The sequence below is a fragment of the Argopecten irradians genome, chromosome 8 (genome assembly GCF_041381155.1).
Source record: "Argopecten irradians isolate NY chromosome 8, Ai_NY, whole genome shotgun sequence".
NCBI lineage: Eukaryota > Metazoa > Mollusca > Bivalvia > Pectinida > Pectinidae > Argopecten > Argopecten irradians.
In genome coordinates this window covers 11354424-11370738 of record NC_091141.1, presented here as the reverse complement: position 1 = coordinate 11370738, position 16315 = coordinate 11354424, and the positions used below count along the sequence as shown (strand labels likewise).

The 16315-nt window shown below is 33.7% G+C and overlaps 1 protein-coding gene across 1 annotated transcript in view; it reads left to right on the top strand.

The window, feature by feature from the left end:
• Positions 1-16315, top strand: part of LOC138329350 (nuclear pore complex protein Nup160-like) — a 36857-nt gene that overhangs the window by 5024 nt on the left and 15518 nt on the right. The window contains exons 9-25 of the mRNA XM_069276275.1: positions 102-176; positions 662-759; positions 1017-1173; positions 2856-2951; positions 3897-4001; positions 4527-4592; positions 5104-5188; positions 5607-5772; positions 7397-7539; positions 7951-8111; positions 10186-10319; positions 10923-10996; positions 12445-12601; positions 13364-13519; positions 14069-14201; positions 14400-14495; positions 14999-15093. Of these exons, the coding sequence (XP_069132376.1) occupies positions 102-176; positions 662-759; positions 1017-1173; positions 2856-2951; positions 3897-4001; positions 4527-4592; positions 5104-5188; positions 5607-5772; positions 7397-7539; positions 7951-8111; positions 10186-10319; positions 10923-10996; positions 12445-12601; positions 13364-13519; positions 14069-14201; positions 14400-14495; positions 14999-15093 (1997 nt within the window). The remainder of the gene's footprint in view (positions 1-101; positions 177-661; positions 760-1016; positions 1174-2855; positions 2952-3896; positions 4002-4526; positions 4593-5103; positions 5189-5606; positions 5773-7396; positions 7540-7950; positions 8112-10185; positions 10320-10922; positions 10997-12444; positions 12602-13363; positions 13520-14068; positions 14202-14399; positions 14496-14998; positions 15094-16315) is intronic.

Below are 16315 nucleotides of genomic sequence, written 5' to 3'. Positions count from 1 at the left end.
TAAAAAAAGTCATTGAAAATATTTGTTTCCAAGTTCATCAATCCAGAGTCACCTTTGAAATTGTGATTTTCAATTGATGGAGTTTATTTTGTTTATTTCAGTTTTGTTTTGTACAACCCCATATAGAAAATGGTCGTTTTGTGGTTTATGACAATGCAACAGTGTCTGGAACGCCTGTAAGTTTTCATGCACTTTCAGACTTGTGACCCATGTATTCTGTATTTGTATATTACAGTTATCTGCCCATCTGGGTAGGTATTGATTGTGACATCATGTGTTTGTGAGCTTAACGTCATACTTTTCTGAGAAAATGATGTGAATTGCGCTAAAAAAAAATAATGACGTAACAATTGATACCTACCCGCAAGGGAGCTAACTCTGTATTATGCGAAGACGGAATAGCCTTGATGGTTGATACTTGACACAGTTTAGCTGAATTGATTGAGTGTCAGATAGTAATCAAGTTAACTCCCAGTATAAAAATAGGTTTAAAATAAATCTTTTATTGATCACTGTATGTAATGTTAAACAATTATGTGAAGATATTGGACAATTTATGTGCATATGGATATATATACTGTAAAATTGTTGGACAGATATGATATTTAGACATTAATAAAATATTTATATGAAAACACTAATAGTAACTTGATTATTGTAGGAAGACCTGGTGGACTATTCTGTGACTGATGAATACTTGTGGACCCTGTGGACCAACCAAACTGGGGAAAGTGTGGCACGAGTGAGAAGTATGACAGGGTAGGTAACACTTCCAGACATGATAGGTAACTCTAATAGTTAATGGTTTTTGTCTGATTAAAACATATTATGTAGATATTTTTGTTCTGTAGATGTGACTGAAACTAAATACCATTGATTCATCTTTTTAAAATTTGATTTCACTAAATGAAGTTGTATCAAAATTTTAATAAAAATGTATCTTTATTGATATTTCCTTATGTTGCAATATTTAAAAATGTTTTAAGAAAACCCTGTATTATAACCTGTTTTTGCAGGTCTTTAAGGGGAGATAACTGGAGTGAGGTGATTTTACAGCCCCAAGAGAATAGTGATATCCTTGTTCCTCGCCATGCTGACCCTCGAGAAGTCTATCTGGCACGTATCTTCCATCCCCGACGATTTAATGTCCAGGATATACGAAAGGCACTGAATGTAAGGACTGTTCTATCAGCTTGTGGTTTATCAAGTTATCAAATGCTCCATCTGTCTTGTGGTATATCAAGTTATCAAATGCTCTATCTGTCTTGTGGTTTATCAAGTTATCAAATGCTCCATCTGTCTTGTGGTTTATCAAGATATCAAATGCTCCATCTGTCTTGTGGTTTATCAAGTTATCAAATGCTCCATCTGTCTTGTGGTTTATCAAGTTATCAAATGCTCCATCTGTCTTGTGGTTTATCAAGTTATCAAATGCTCCATCTGTCTTGTGGTTTATCAAGTTATCAAATGCTCCATCTGTCTTGTGGTTTATCAAGTTATCAAATGCTCCATCTGTCTTGTGGTTTATCAAGTTATCAAATGCTCCATCTGTCTTGTGGTTTATCAAGTTATCAAATGCTCCATCTGTCTTGTGGTTTATCAAGTTATCAAATGCTCCATCTGTCTTGTGGTTTATCAAGTTATCAAATGCTCCATCTGTCTTGTGGTTTATCAAGTTATCAAATGCTCCATCTGTCTTGTGGTTTATCAAGTTATCAAATGCTCCATCTGTCTTGTGGTTTATCAAGTTATCAAATGCTCCATCTGTCTTGTGGTTTATCAAGTTATCAAATGCTCCATCTGTCTTGTGGTTTATCAAGTTATCAAATGCTCCATCTGTCTTGTGGTTTATCAAGTTATCAAATGCTCCATCTGTCTTGTGGTTATCAAGTTATCAAATGCTCTTCAAGATCTGTCTTGTTTTCAATCTCCATCTGTCTTGTTTATCAAGTTTAAATGTCCATCTGTCTTGTGGTTTATCAAGTTATCAAATGCTCCATCTGTCTTGTGGTTTATCAAGTTATCAAATGCTCAATCTGTCTTGTGGTTTATCAAGTTAATATCAAATGCTCCATCTGTCTTGTGGTTTATCAAGTTATCAAATGCTCCATCTGTCTTGTGGTTTATCAAGTTATCAAATGCTCCATCTGTCTTGTGGTTTATCAAGTTATCAAATGCTCCATCTGTCTTGTGGTTTATCAAGTTATCAAATGCTCCATCTGTCTTGTGGTTTATCAAGTTATCAAATGCTCCATCTGTCTTGTGGTTTATTAGCTCACCTGGTTTATCAAAATGCTCCATCTGTCTTGTGGTTTATCAAGTTATCAAATGCTCCATCTGTCTTGTGGTTTATCAAGTTATCAAATGCTCCATCTGTCTTGTGGTTTATCAAGTTATCAAATGCTCCATCTGTCTTGTGGTTTATCAAGTTATCAAATGCTCCATCTGTCTTGTGGTTTATCAAGTAGTCAAATGCTCCATCTGTCTTGTGGTAAATCAAGATATCAAATGCTCTATCTGTCTTGTGGTTTATCAAGATATCAAATGCTCCATCTGTCTTGTGGTTTATCAGGTAGTCAAATGCTCCATCTGTCTTGTGGTTTATCAAGATATCGAATGCTCTATCTGTCTTGTGGTTTATCAAGATATCAAATGCCAAAAAGGACAAAAAGATCAATAAGAAATGAATCTACAAATCACAAATTTTCATTAAGTTTTCATGTTTCACAAAAAGCATGGGTGATGTACAATTTGTGTGAAAATTAATCAATTTTGTTAGCAATGTCTTGTTTCTTTTTTTTAAATCAAGTTAGACTTATATTTCAAAAGAAATTTTATTGGTTGTTGTTTTATAGGTTTATCGTCGATCCCTGGACATGACCGTTAGTGGTGAGATGACACTACAAGTAAACACCCTCAAGGAGGAGGTCACTGTGGCTGTAGAAGATGCTGTAAGCATAGATGATATAGAAATATTGATTACCGTTCTGGGACACAACCTTTAGTTGTGATTATGTGCATATTCTACTGTGTATCCACATTTCCGAATGTCTGGAGATGCTGACGAATACTTCATGATGGTGTTGTTTTTGCTTATGTGGAAATAATATGTTTCGTGAAATGCAAACAATCATTTTTTCCCAAATCACAAATACTGTTCCTTCACGACTACTGGTAGGGTCTCTGTATAGTTGTTAAATTTTGTAGGGAGAACATTTCGCACTCTCTTTCTCTTTCTAACAGTAATAAGTTGTATAGGTTATCTAACTTGTTGTTATTTCCATGTGATTAGCGGATATTTAAAGACGCTGAAATTAACTTGACCATGAATGATTTGAAAGTTTTATTCACACAAATAAAATGCAACCATTTAGTATTCTGGAGAGACATTGATAGTCATAAAATTGTCACCTTCACCTGCCAAGCGATACCGACATACGTCGATGATCCCTTGACCTCTTGACCCGCTTTTCCGGTGCCTGGGAAACCTGCGCACTGATAAGTTGCAGTGAGAATCGACAGCACAATCAGAGTGGCTGTTACAAATCAACAGTGTGTCTGTCTGAAAGTAAAAGTAACGCTAAAATCAGCGACCTTCAAGAAATAACCAGTGCTTTGATTGGTCAAAATTTATAATATCGACCAGTAACAGGACTGTAGTGAATTTGTTTGCCACCAGATGGCAGCAGTAGTAAAGCACCGTAAAAGCAGTGGATTCTGTCAAGGCTAGTAAGGAGTGTAATGGATTATCTTGCCTTGACATGTGAAGATGTAAATTTTTTGAAAAAAAATCTTATAATTACCAATCATAAATTCACTATGTATACAATCCCTTTTTCTGTATCATTAGCAGGTTTATACATGTTAATTCTATGGCTGTGTGTTCTTTATCACAGATCAGGAATACTGCAGCATCAAATGAGTTGGCTGAAGAGGAATACTACCAGATCCAACTGGACCAGTGGACAAAGTTCCATTCCTGCTGTGTACAGTATCAAGAGGTAAGGGGAATACAGAAACGCTTGTTATGATCAAAACAGCTTGTTTGTTGTGGGTCAAATTGGTTTTACCAAACATTTCTTTTAATATGATAGAATGCAAGATTTTTCAATAGTAATCATAGACAGTTATTCAGGTAGTCAATCTTTCCAAACTTTTATTTGTAGGAAGCTTTAGTAGCAGAAACTTTGTCACTGTAGATGTCAACTAATTTAGAGCACATCTTCATGTAATGGTTTTCTTTTGAAAATCTGTTATGTTACCTTACATAAATATACTATTCAATAATATGTAATGGTTGTCTCAGTGTAAAAACAAATATGCATAAATTACAAATCTAGATTTAGAGTTCATAGGGTAAATAAAGAAAGTGTATAGAATGATGTGTCTATTACAGGTTGGAGCTAAGATGTAGAGTTTATAGAGTAAATAAAGAAAGTGTATAGAATGATGTGTCTATTACAGGTTGGAGCTAAGATGTAGAGTTTATAGGGTAAATAGTATATAAAATGATGTGTCTATTACAGGTTGGAGCTAAGATGAAGGGACTTCTCACTGATCCTGTTACTGGATTAGTGTGTCTCATCAAAAAGGTCTGTTTGCCTCTAATTTGGAATTTTAATGCTAAGACTTTTCTGTATCTATCAATGTTTATCTATATACCAATACAATTCATTTTATACAAATATCGTTAGACCTAAGTGATAGATTGTATTTAATTAAAAGGTCATACCAGGTGCCATGGCAAAATCGAAAAAAAAACCAAAAAAACTTTTGAATTTTAGTTCTAGACTTCTCTGTATCTATCAATGTTTATCTATATACCAATACAATTTATTTTATACAAAAATTGTTAAACCCAAGTGATTGATTGTTTTATGTAAAAGTTCATATCAGGTGACATGACATAACCAGTAAAAAAACTTACATTCAAAGACTGATTACTAGTAATACGATCTAAAGCAAATTCAAAGCAAAAAAAAGTCATTTAAACGTTGGTAAGATTTATCATTACTTCCATTGAATATGTTGAAGGACAGATTAAATTGATTTCTTATGTAATACACATCCGTTGTATAAGGAAGTAAATCCTATGTATTTCAGGGTTGTGTAACATATATTCGACCTTGTGATAATATTGAGGAGCTGTGTCTAGGAAGTGGCGAGTGGACAGACCAGCCAGAACTAGGTAAGTGTCATACATATAAATACAGCTTTAACAAAATATCTTTTATCTAAGGTAAAAAATTCTACAAAGTTTCCTTAACAAAAAATCTTACCATTGCCAGATTGCAGGGGTTTCAATATCAGGCAGTACCCGGCACTTTTTTCGGGTTAAACCTAGCAGTGGTACCGCCTGATTTGGGCTAAATTACATTAGATAGCATACAGACACATTGTAGTGTAGAAAAGTACCCCTGGAATTGCAATTGTGACGCCTCTCCTGAAAGATAATGAAACTGTTCATTAAAATCCAACAATTGAACATTTGACAAGTGAAATACTCAGAGAGCAGAAATATTCACATGGGAAATAAATATCCACCATCATTAAAAGGTATTGTTATCCCAACTATCAGCATAGCATTGTTTATTGAATTATTTAAGATCCTGGAAGGAAAATTGATGTGGAGATGCTGGGTCAATGTCTGGAGCTGATCAGGTCAAAGGTTACAGATGAAGCTGGAGCACAGTTTGATTACTGTACCGCATCTCAGGAAGAGATACGAATGCTGGCAAACCACATGGTGGAGGAACTCTTCCCAGAAGAAAGGTAGGTTTAGTACTGACAGGTGACATTCTCTGTCAAAATTGCTATCAACTTCAATTAATAGAATTCAATAAGTTTGTATGCCTCTGTGCCCTCAGCTGAATTTTGTTAAGATCTTGATGGTCCATTTGTATACAGAGGCCTTACATATTTACAAAAAAAAAAAAAGAAGTTATTCCTTAAACTTGAATGTGCCATAACTGGGCGAAAAAATGTCAGAATTTATTGAGAACCATAAGTTTTGACAAATTCAGCTGTGAAAAGTGAAAAGCATTTAAAATGGCTTAAGATGCCTTATAAACGAATATATGTTATCTTTACAACACAGAATATATGTAATGAAAAATTGTTGGTTCTTATGCCTTATTTATATTTAGTGGGAAATATGTCTGCATTAATCACTTAACAATAACTAATAAAACTGTTAAAATGTTAAATAAAATTGTAGGCCACTATTTAGCTTCATGGTCTGACCTTATGTACTCATTTAAATTCACTAAAGATGTAGATGTATTCATTTCTAGCTGTACTGCCAAAATTCATTTTCAGCTCTCATTTGTTCCTGTAAAGTTAAAATCTATTCATTAAAAGAACAGTATCTCTCAAAATGTTGGTAACTTTTAATGGTGAATAACATATTAAAAGCTCATCCTTATTTGTGAGTACAAAAAATATGGCACATTATTAGTTATATAGTCAGTTACTGACCCCCTATAAAGGCATAGAGGGTCAGAAACTGACTATATAACAAATTTATCGCATCGAGGACCATTTATTTGTTTTATTTATTCTTGTTTCCTATTTGTTTGGTCAAGAATCTGAAATCAAACTTAAATCATACTGGCACGAATGATAAAAAACAATCGCCACTTTTAAAATAATTGGTCTAGGCTAAATATTTATCTATGTATTTCTTTCAAGAATTTTCAAATATAATGCAGGAACCTGCAGAATAATAATGAAAAATTCATAAATCAACAATAATTTCGACATTCCTATGTTCACAGTAGGCTTACTTCAATATAACACCAGACCGTCTGTATATTGAAAGCATCACAAACAAGAGTGACACAAACATCCATCTAACATTTTAAGCACAATCTCCTTGATCATCTGTGCATTCTCGCTGAGATAATCACTTAAAAGTTATGCTGATAAATAGCTTGTAGAGTGAAGATTGATCTGTAGGTACGAACACCTCCATTAGTTTATAATCACAGTTTAGAAAACGCTTGAATTGTTACGTTTGACTTTCGCCGCGTCATCAACTTTCAAACTGGCGTAGGGGAAGCAACTCGTATTTAAAAAATGCATTTCATGTAATTTGAAGTATTAAAACGATTAAAGTTATTTTTACACAAAAATTAACAAGTAATATATAGTTTTACGGTAATGAAGTGGTATATTTAGTTGAAGATAATGTGTTTAAATTTTGAAGCGAGGGCGAGAGCCGCCATATTGCACCATAATAAAATTTACTGACCCCCTATAAAGTGATAGGGGGTCACCACGTGACGGCTCTCCGCCAATCATTTGGGGACATTTCTGTCCGAGGTGCGATAAATAACTTTAATTATCTTTTATCACTTACCTTGAGAAATTAAATTTACCCAAGTTTTTGTTTCAGTTTACTTGAAGGCTCAGCATCTTTGAAATCACTTTGCCATCGGATCCAGACCATTATCAACCTTCCTGACAGTATCCAGATCTTACTGGACGCCACTGACCTCACCAGTCAGGATGACCTTGAGGTCACACCCATGGAGGATGGTCAGTATGATATTATTTGCATTATGGTAGGATGAGTGTATGGAGAGTTGTTATGGGCCTACAAACATAGTTGACACCATGTTGACAATGATAATATACTAGATTTACTAAGAGTAAATCATAATGATCCATTGGTCTTGTATAACTATGCATTAAGTATTTTTGGCAGTTATCCGTATTGAACGCTTGCAAATACATAAATAGGGTTATCTAAGGACAAAAATTCATATTAAAGCTCTTCATTGTTAAACAATGAAGCATGACTAGAGTTCCTGGGAGTTGCATCTGACATGTCAGTAGTAACGGAGCAATCTTTCTTTGCAAAGTAGATGTTTCAAGATTATTTTACAGACCATAGGGATCAAAATCAGGTATCAGAGTATTTAATTTACATGTAACATTCTGTTGTAGGTGAGAATGCTAACCACCAGATGTCATGTAGTCGACTGTTTACTAGTGGTACAGCTGTGGAGATTCTGTCAGCTACTTTACAACAGATATCTGTCACTAGGTTATCTACCCTTAGGGACCTGCTCATCCTACAGGAGGCAGCATGTCAGCTGGAAGATCAGGTAAATCTAACGATAATCTACTAGGTCTACTTGCCGTAAATCTAATGATAATATACTAGGTCTACTTACCGTAAATCTAATGATAATATACTAGATCTACTAAGAGTAAATCTAATGATAATATACTAGATCTACTAAGAGTAAATCTAATGATAATATACTAGATCTACTAAGAGTAAATCTAATGATAATATACTAGGTCTACTACTATAGAGTAAATCTGAATATACTAGATCTACTACTAAATCTAGATAATAACTAGATCTACTAGTAAATCTAATGATAATATACTAGATCTACTTAGGTAAATCTAATGATAATATACTAGATCTACTAAGGTAAATCTAATGATAAATACTAGATCTACTAAGTAAATCTAATGATAATATACTAGATCTACTTACCGTAAATCTAATGATAATATACTAGATCTACTTACCGTAAATCTAATGATAATATACTAGATCTACTAAGAGTAAATCTAATGATAATATACTAGATCTACTTACCGTAAATCTAATGATAATATACTAGGTCTACTTACCGTAAATCTAATGATAATATACTAGATCTACTAAGAGTAAATCTAATGATAATATACTAGATCTACTAAGAGTAAATCTAATGATAATATACTAGATCTACTAAGAGTAAATCTAATGATAATATACTAGGTCTACTAAGAGTAAATCTAATGATAATATACTAGTCTACTAAGAGTAAATCTAATGATAATATACTAGGTCTACTAAGAGTAAATCTAATGATAATATACTAGGTCTACTAAGAGTAAATCTAATGATAATATACTAGGTCTACTAAGAGTAAATCTAATGATAATATACTAGGTCTACTAAGAGTAAATCTAATGATAAAATACTAAATCTACTAAGAGTAAATCTAAAGCAGATAATATACCTACAAAATACTAACTTAAATACTAATTAGAAAATCTAATGATAATATACTAGATCTACTAAGAGTAAATCTAATGATAATATACTAGATCTACTAAGAGTAAATCTAATGATAATATACTAGATCTACTAAGAGTAAATCTAATGATAATATACTAGATCTACTAAGAGTAAATCTAATGATAATATACTAGATCTACTAAGAGTAAATCTAATGATAATATACTAGGTCTACTAAGAGTAAATCTAATGATAATATACTAGATCTACTAAGAGTAAATCTAATGATAATATACTAGGTCTACTAAGAGTAAATCTAATGATAATATACTAGATCTACTAAGAGTAAATCTAATGATAATATACTAGGTCTACTAAGAGTAAATCTAATGATAATATACTAGATCTACTAAGAGTAAATCTAATGATAATATACTAGGTCTACTAAGAGTAAATCTAATGATAATATACTAGATCTACTAAGAGTAAATCTAATGATAATATACTAGGTCTACTAAGAGTAAATCTAATGATAATATACTAGATCTACTAAGAGTAAATCTAATGATAATATACTAGGTCTACTAAGAGTAAATCTAATGATAATATACTAGATCTACTAAGAGTAAATTTTTAATTCGAATCATCTAGTGTCAGTTACCTATGATTCTATAACAAATGGTCCATGAAAAAAGTTCGATACATCGAGAACTTCGATTCATAAAACTTCGATTCATACATGGGTTAGTTAGTGATAATGTTATATAGTGAAGAAATTGGGGACCAGACAAAAAGTTCGATACAGCGAGAAATTTGAATTCATCGAAGTTCGAATCATCGAGGTTTGACTGTACTAGATCTACTAAGAGTAAATCTAATGATAATATACTAGGTCTACTAAGAGTAAAAATAACAATAATCTACTACCTTTATTATTTCATACATTGGATCAGTGTTTGTGGTAAATACTTGTCATGTTTGTAATTCTTATGCATATTTTTTGTTTAATTTCTCTGGTTTTATTCTTAAGGTCAAAAGGATAATGTTGACTATAAAATTTAAAAGAAAATATATTTTCCAAACAGATGATTTTGAAATAGCCTCACGGGCAAAAATACTGTGAAATTATTTTTGCATCTATATGTCTTTACTTATAGGATGGTATAACTACTGATGTCACAAACCGTCTACATCATGACCTCATCCCACGCACTCTAAACTTACTACAGTCCTACATGCTACTCAAGTGGGTTTCAGAGTCCATCGTCACTCCTAGCCAAACCAGTGCTCTGTAAGTATTATCCCACACACATTAAACCTATGTTATACTGAAGTGGGTTTCAGAGTCTATTGTACTCCTAGCCAAACTAGTGCCCTGTAAGTATAATCCCACACACACAAACCCTATATGATACTGAAGTGGGTTTCAGAGTCTATCGGCAGTCCTAGCCAAACCATTGCTCTGTAAGTAAATTTAAAAATAAGGGGGAAAACAAAACAAAATATTAACAAGATAATAACCAGAAAAAGAAAAAGAAAAGGGCAGTATTCACAAAATATAGATTTGCATGTAGACTTGGGTGAAGTATAAGTTAGAAATAACCAGGAGCTTCAGGAGAGGAAGTATTTGTGACAGAAAATTGATTCGGTCTAGCTTTAACCTGAATCTCAAGAGAAATGTTTTCATGTGATCTATTTAGTTTAATACCTTAATGTTGGGTAAAAGATGTGAAAACTTTCTAGAAATATGAAATACAGAAGCTGGTACACCATATTCTTTACTGTACTTTAATCATTGAAGATTTGAACAGCATATTGTAGTTGTTTTGTATTACAATAACCTTAAACCTAATAATAAGCAGAAGTATGAGAGTATGTTCATTTATATTTTCAGAGAGTTTAATATAAGACAACTGGCTTCCCTAGAGATCAACGATGGATCAGGACTATCAAGCCAGCAGCGGTCCAGTGAGTAGACATTCTTAATACACTGGTATCTAGGTATCCTGGTAACCTTTGTAAAAAAATTGATAGAACATCACAATTAAGTCTAACTTAATTATTGTCAAAGTCACTTGAACTGCTCTAAATTATTAGTTCAAATATTCATGTTTGGTGAGCTTGAATGTTTTTGTGAAGTTTGGGCCATCAAAATTCAACAGGTTGTTATGGGCCATCAGAATTCAACAGGGTGTTAAAAGTTACACTTTGAATTCAACAAATTAGTGAATTACATCAGGGTATTTAAGTTATATGAATTAGAAGGATTGCGAGGGTCTATAGCAAGACTTGCATAATACACAATCATGGAATAAAAAAGGGCTTCTGTTCTTCTACCAAGGCAAGTGTAAAGTAATGTGAATCGGCAAAAGCGATATCGACAACTTCATGTCGCACAATCTATATGATGAAAAGCAGAACATGAGAAAGACATTGGACTTACCATTGACGATAAATTAACATTTGATGTTCATATATCTGAAAAAATCAACAAGGCCAACTCCATAGTGGAGGTGATAAGCTTTAAGACAGACCATTGAATACACAGATCTGACAACATTCAGAGCCCTATACAGAGGACTAGTGAGACCACACTTAGAGTATGCTAATCAGGTCTGGAACCCACATCTCAGTAAACACATAGAATCAATAGAAAATGTACAAAGAAGAGCTACCAAGCTACTACCTGGAATGGCGAATCTATTGTACCCAGAGAGACTGCAACGTCTGAAACTATCAACATTGGCATAAAGAAGAGCCAGAGGAGATGTACAAAATAATGACAGAGAAATGTGATCCTGAGTTATATACTTTCATAACACCAAACCAAAATAACATTAACAGAAGACACAAACCAAAATTATATTAAACAAAAACACACTCGAGTATCCCAAAGTATTCATTCCATCACCGAACCATGGATATATGGAATAGCCTGCCAGTGATGGTCGTAACATCACAAACAGTCAGATTGAATATAGCCTTGGCCACCATTGGAAGCACCATCGTCATGTCTATTACCACAAGGAATCAATCAAAGTCTCTCATACAGACACGTTATTGGGATCAAACTCCTACAGAATGTATCATATCAATAATTTAAAAACAAATATATACAATTAGCAATGTGAATACATAATTAATTTATCATATCCAATGTCTGATTTCTGTTAAACAGCTATCCACAGAGAACTTGATTAATAACCCGGTGTTTGGGTAGTCACTCTTCTTTCCCCTCGTGGCCATGGTTCAATCTCCAACATGGGTGTGTAACCTACCCAATCATGTAGGTTTTCCACGGGCATGCGTTTTCCTCCTGCTCCAAGACCCCTTGCACGCTTTCATCTGTGTATATCTGGTCATACCTAGGTTTTGGGCTATTAGAGTTATCACTAATACTATCATGTTGTTGACAGATCTACACAACATGGGTTTAGCAGAGCTGTTTATCCATGCTGTTGGCGGGACACAAGCTCGGCAGATGTTGGCTCAGACACAATTGATGGACAGCGAGCCTTGTGCTACCTGGACGGTCGGTATCTTGGGCCTCACTAAGTTTGTGTCACGACTGATGTATCCTTTCTATTTGTTGAATCAGCTTGTACATGTAACTTCAAAACCTTGGATTATATTCTGATATTTTTAAGACTGAAAAATCGGTAGACAGATACTTTTTAAATTCTTCAAACATGGTTCTTTACATAAGCATTGATGTTACTATTTTTTAACTTCATAGGGGTATGAAAGAAATTTTGTTTGCAAACTGTGTGAATCCACGAAGAGGATTCTCACAAAAGTTTGCAAACAAAATTTCTTTCATTACCCGATGAAGTTACATCAATGCTTATAATTAATTTTTCAGAATACTTGATAACATAAAATACGTTAAAGCGTACGATTCCATTGATTTTCCAATGGATTATTTTTTCTAAATCAATACCTAACGTTGACGTCTCTATTGTGACGTCATGATTACCTGGGATTTTTGTGCCATTCTCAAATTTTTTCTACATAGTATATGAAGAAAAAATATCTGCCAATCAGAGAATTGGATTTAGTATGAAAACAAATGAAAATTAATTATATTGTTTTGTGTTCAGAATAAAAATCCTACATTGAATTATGTACATTTGTACTATCTTATGGATGTTAGTCTTAGGAATGTAATAGTTTTTGCTAAATGGTAAATTAATATCAATCAATATATTGCATATGTGACATTCTGTTTTGAGTTTAGATTGCATTGTATAAAAAAACAGATATTTTTATTCATATGAAAAATAAAGAAACACTCCTTGTAGATTTCACTGATTTGTCGTCCTTGACTTGACCTAGCTGGCCTATGAGCCAACACTTCGTGTTCCCAGAGTTCCTAGTAGGGAGTTGTCAGTACCTCCAGCTCCAGGAGTATGTCCGCCAGCTGAGCTCCTGGTGTGAGTGGCATGTGTTCTCCTGCAAGTTCATGTTGGGGCTCTGTTATCTACACTTTGAGTGAGTATAGCAGCAAGTGAAAATAAATAGTGTTTCAAACTTGTTCTAATTTTTAAAAGATGCTTCACCGCCGACAGAGCATAAACAATACCCTTCATTTGAACAACAACTGATGTTTAATCATGCATGTGTAATTAACACAAAAAGACATATAAAATAAATTATTTTGCTTTTGGTACATGCACTATCAGTACTTCATTCTGTATAAAGGGCATAGTGCCATGGAATTTTTTCAGGACACAATTAATTATTTCGATATTTTTATCTAGTAAGTTAAAAAGCTCAAATTTTTTAATGATGGTAATGGTGTAAAGTGAGTAAATTTTGTAACTGAAGAGAAATAAGAATATATATATATATATAGAAGAAAAAAACCATTTGGCAGCGATGGAGCATCTTTAAATGAGCAATTTCAAAGAAGTTCAAGACTTGTCAAATTTTGGAATTTCATGCTGTTGAACAGCTGGTCAATACAAAGTATATTATGTTTAATCTTCGAATTTTCACGATACAGATTTCATATATCATATTTTTGTTTGTCAATGTTAGTGAGCCACAAAAAGCTGGTCAGTGTTTCACTGCAGCAAAAGAAGGAGTGGCCAACGAGAGCTTCCTGAGAGAGAAACTCCTTCAAACAGATGAAACAAACGAACGATGCCTGGAGGTCCTCTACTATCTCAAGGTATTGTCATCACAGACCAGCAGGAATATGTGAAATCAATTGGTTTCAATTTTATGGCCTTTCAAATTTAAAAAATGAAAATTCTTTTGGGCTTAAGTATTAAAAGGTAATATATAACAAATTAAAACGACAATTTCAAAAGTCTATTCAGAATTGCATTTCCCATCACATTTACAAATAAATCTCTTTTATATACAGGTGTTGAAACAATTTGAGGAATTTGGAGCACCTGACATGGTTGTAGCCCTTGCCAATACTGGCATAAGTAGAGCTGAAGGTGGCGACCCTAATCTAGTAAGTAATAAATACATGGTGAACGAAATTCATGGAATGACTTAAGCTTATTTGATATAACTGTGAATAAAATTCATGGAATGACTTATTTGTTATAACAGTGAATGAAATTCATGGAATGACTTATTTAATATAATAGTGAATGAAATTCATGGAAGGAAATTTATTATAACATGTTTACTCTAATTTACAAAATGCATTTAGTATTATATAGTGTCCAGTTTCATGAACATTCCTTAACTTTAATGAATTCCTTAACTTAAATTTCCCACATAGAAAAGCATTACAAAAGTGAAGGAAAACATCCTAAGTTAAGGAGCCTCCCTTAAAGTCTGTATTGTTTTCCTATGTAGCCCATCCTTTGGTCAAAGTAATGGGATTCATTAAATTTAAGGAATGTTTGTGAAACTAGGCCCTGGACATAGATTAAATATTTTCATTGTTTTCTGTTGACTGAAAGCTCTCATTTCAAATCAGCTTCAGAATTTGTTCTTTGGTTGTAGCCCACCCTTTGGTCGAAGCTGTTTAAGTACCAACTTGAGTTAGGCCACAACACGGACGCATATACTGCCATGATTTCCAATCCAGATCCTTCCAGGTATTCAGGGCTACATGATGTATTTTTAACTGCCATCTTATAAACATCCTGTAATCACACTACATTGTGCTGCCGTGAATATGAACCAAGTCGCATCAAATTTACACAGGCTCAATATCCCCTCATAACTGTAACAAAATTTAAAGTTATTCCATAAATATTGATAAAGATATATTGCTTGGTAATTGGTACCTTCAAATGGACATGTATTTACATGATGTTGTGTTGCACAATTGTCTCTGTGGACATGATGTTGTGTTACACAATTGTCTCTGTGGACATGATGTTGTGTTACACAATTGTCTCTGTGGACATGATGTTGTGTTACACAATTGTCTCTGTGGACATGATGTTGTGTTACACAATTGTCTCTGTGGACATGATGTTGTGTTACACAATTGTCTCTGTTGACATGATGTTGTGTTACACAATTGTCTCTGTTGACATGATGTGTGTTACACAATTGTCTCTGTGGACATGATGTTGTGTTACACAATTGTCTCTGTGGACATGATGTTGTGTTACACAATTGTCTCTGTGGACATGATGTTGTGTTACACAATTGTCTCTGTGGACATGATGTTGTGTTACACAATTGTCTCTGTGGACATGATGTTGTGTTACACAATTGTCTCTGTGGACATGATGTTGTGTTACACAATTGTCTCTGTGGACATGATGTTGTGTTACACAATTGTCTCTGTGGACATGATGTTGTGTTACACAATTGTCTCTGTGGACATGATGTTGTGTTACACAATTGTCTCTGTGGACATGATGTTGTGTTACACAATTGTCTCTGTGGACATGATGTTGTGTTACACAATTGTCTCTGTGGACATGATGTTGTGTTACAAATTGTCTCTGTGGACATGATGTTGTGTTACACAATTGTCTCTGTGGACATGATGTTGTGTTACACAATTATCTCTGTGGACATGATGTTGTGTTTACACAATTTGTCTCTGTGGACATGATGTTGTGTTACACAATTGTCTCTGTGGACATGATGTTGTGTTACACAATTGTCTCTGTGGACATGATGTTGTGTTACACAATTATCTCTGTGGACATGATGTTGTGTTACACAATTGTCTCTGTGAACATGATGTTGTGTGTCACACAATTGTCTCTGCGGACATGATGTTGTGTTACACAATTGTCTCTGTGGACATGATGTTGTGTTGCACAATTGTCTCTGTGGACATGATGTTGTGTTACA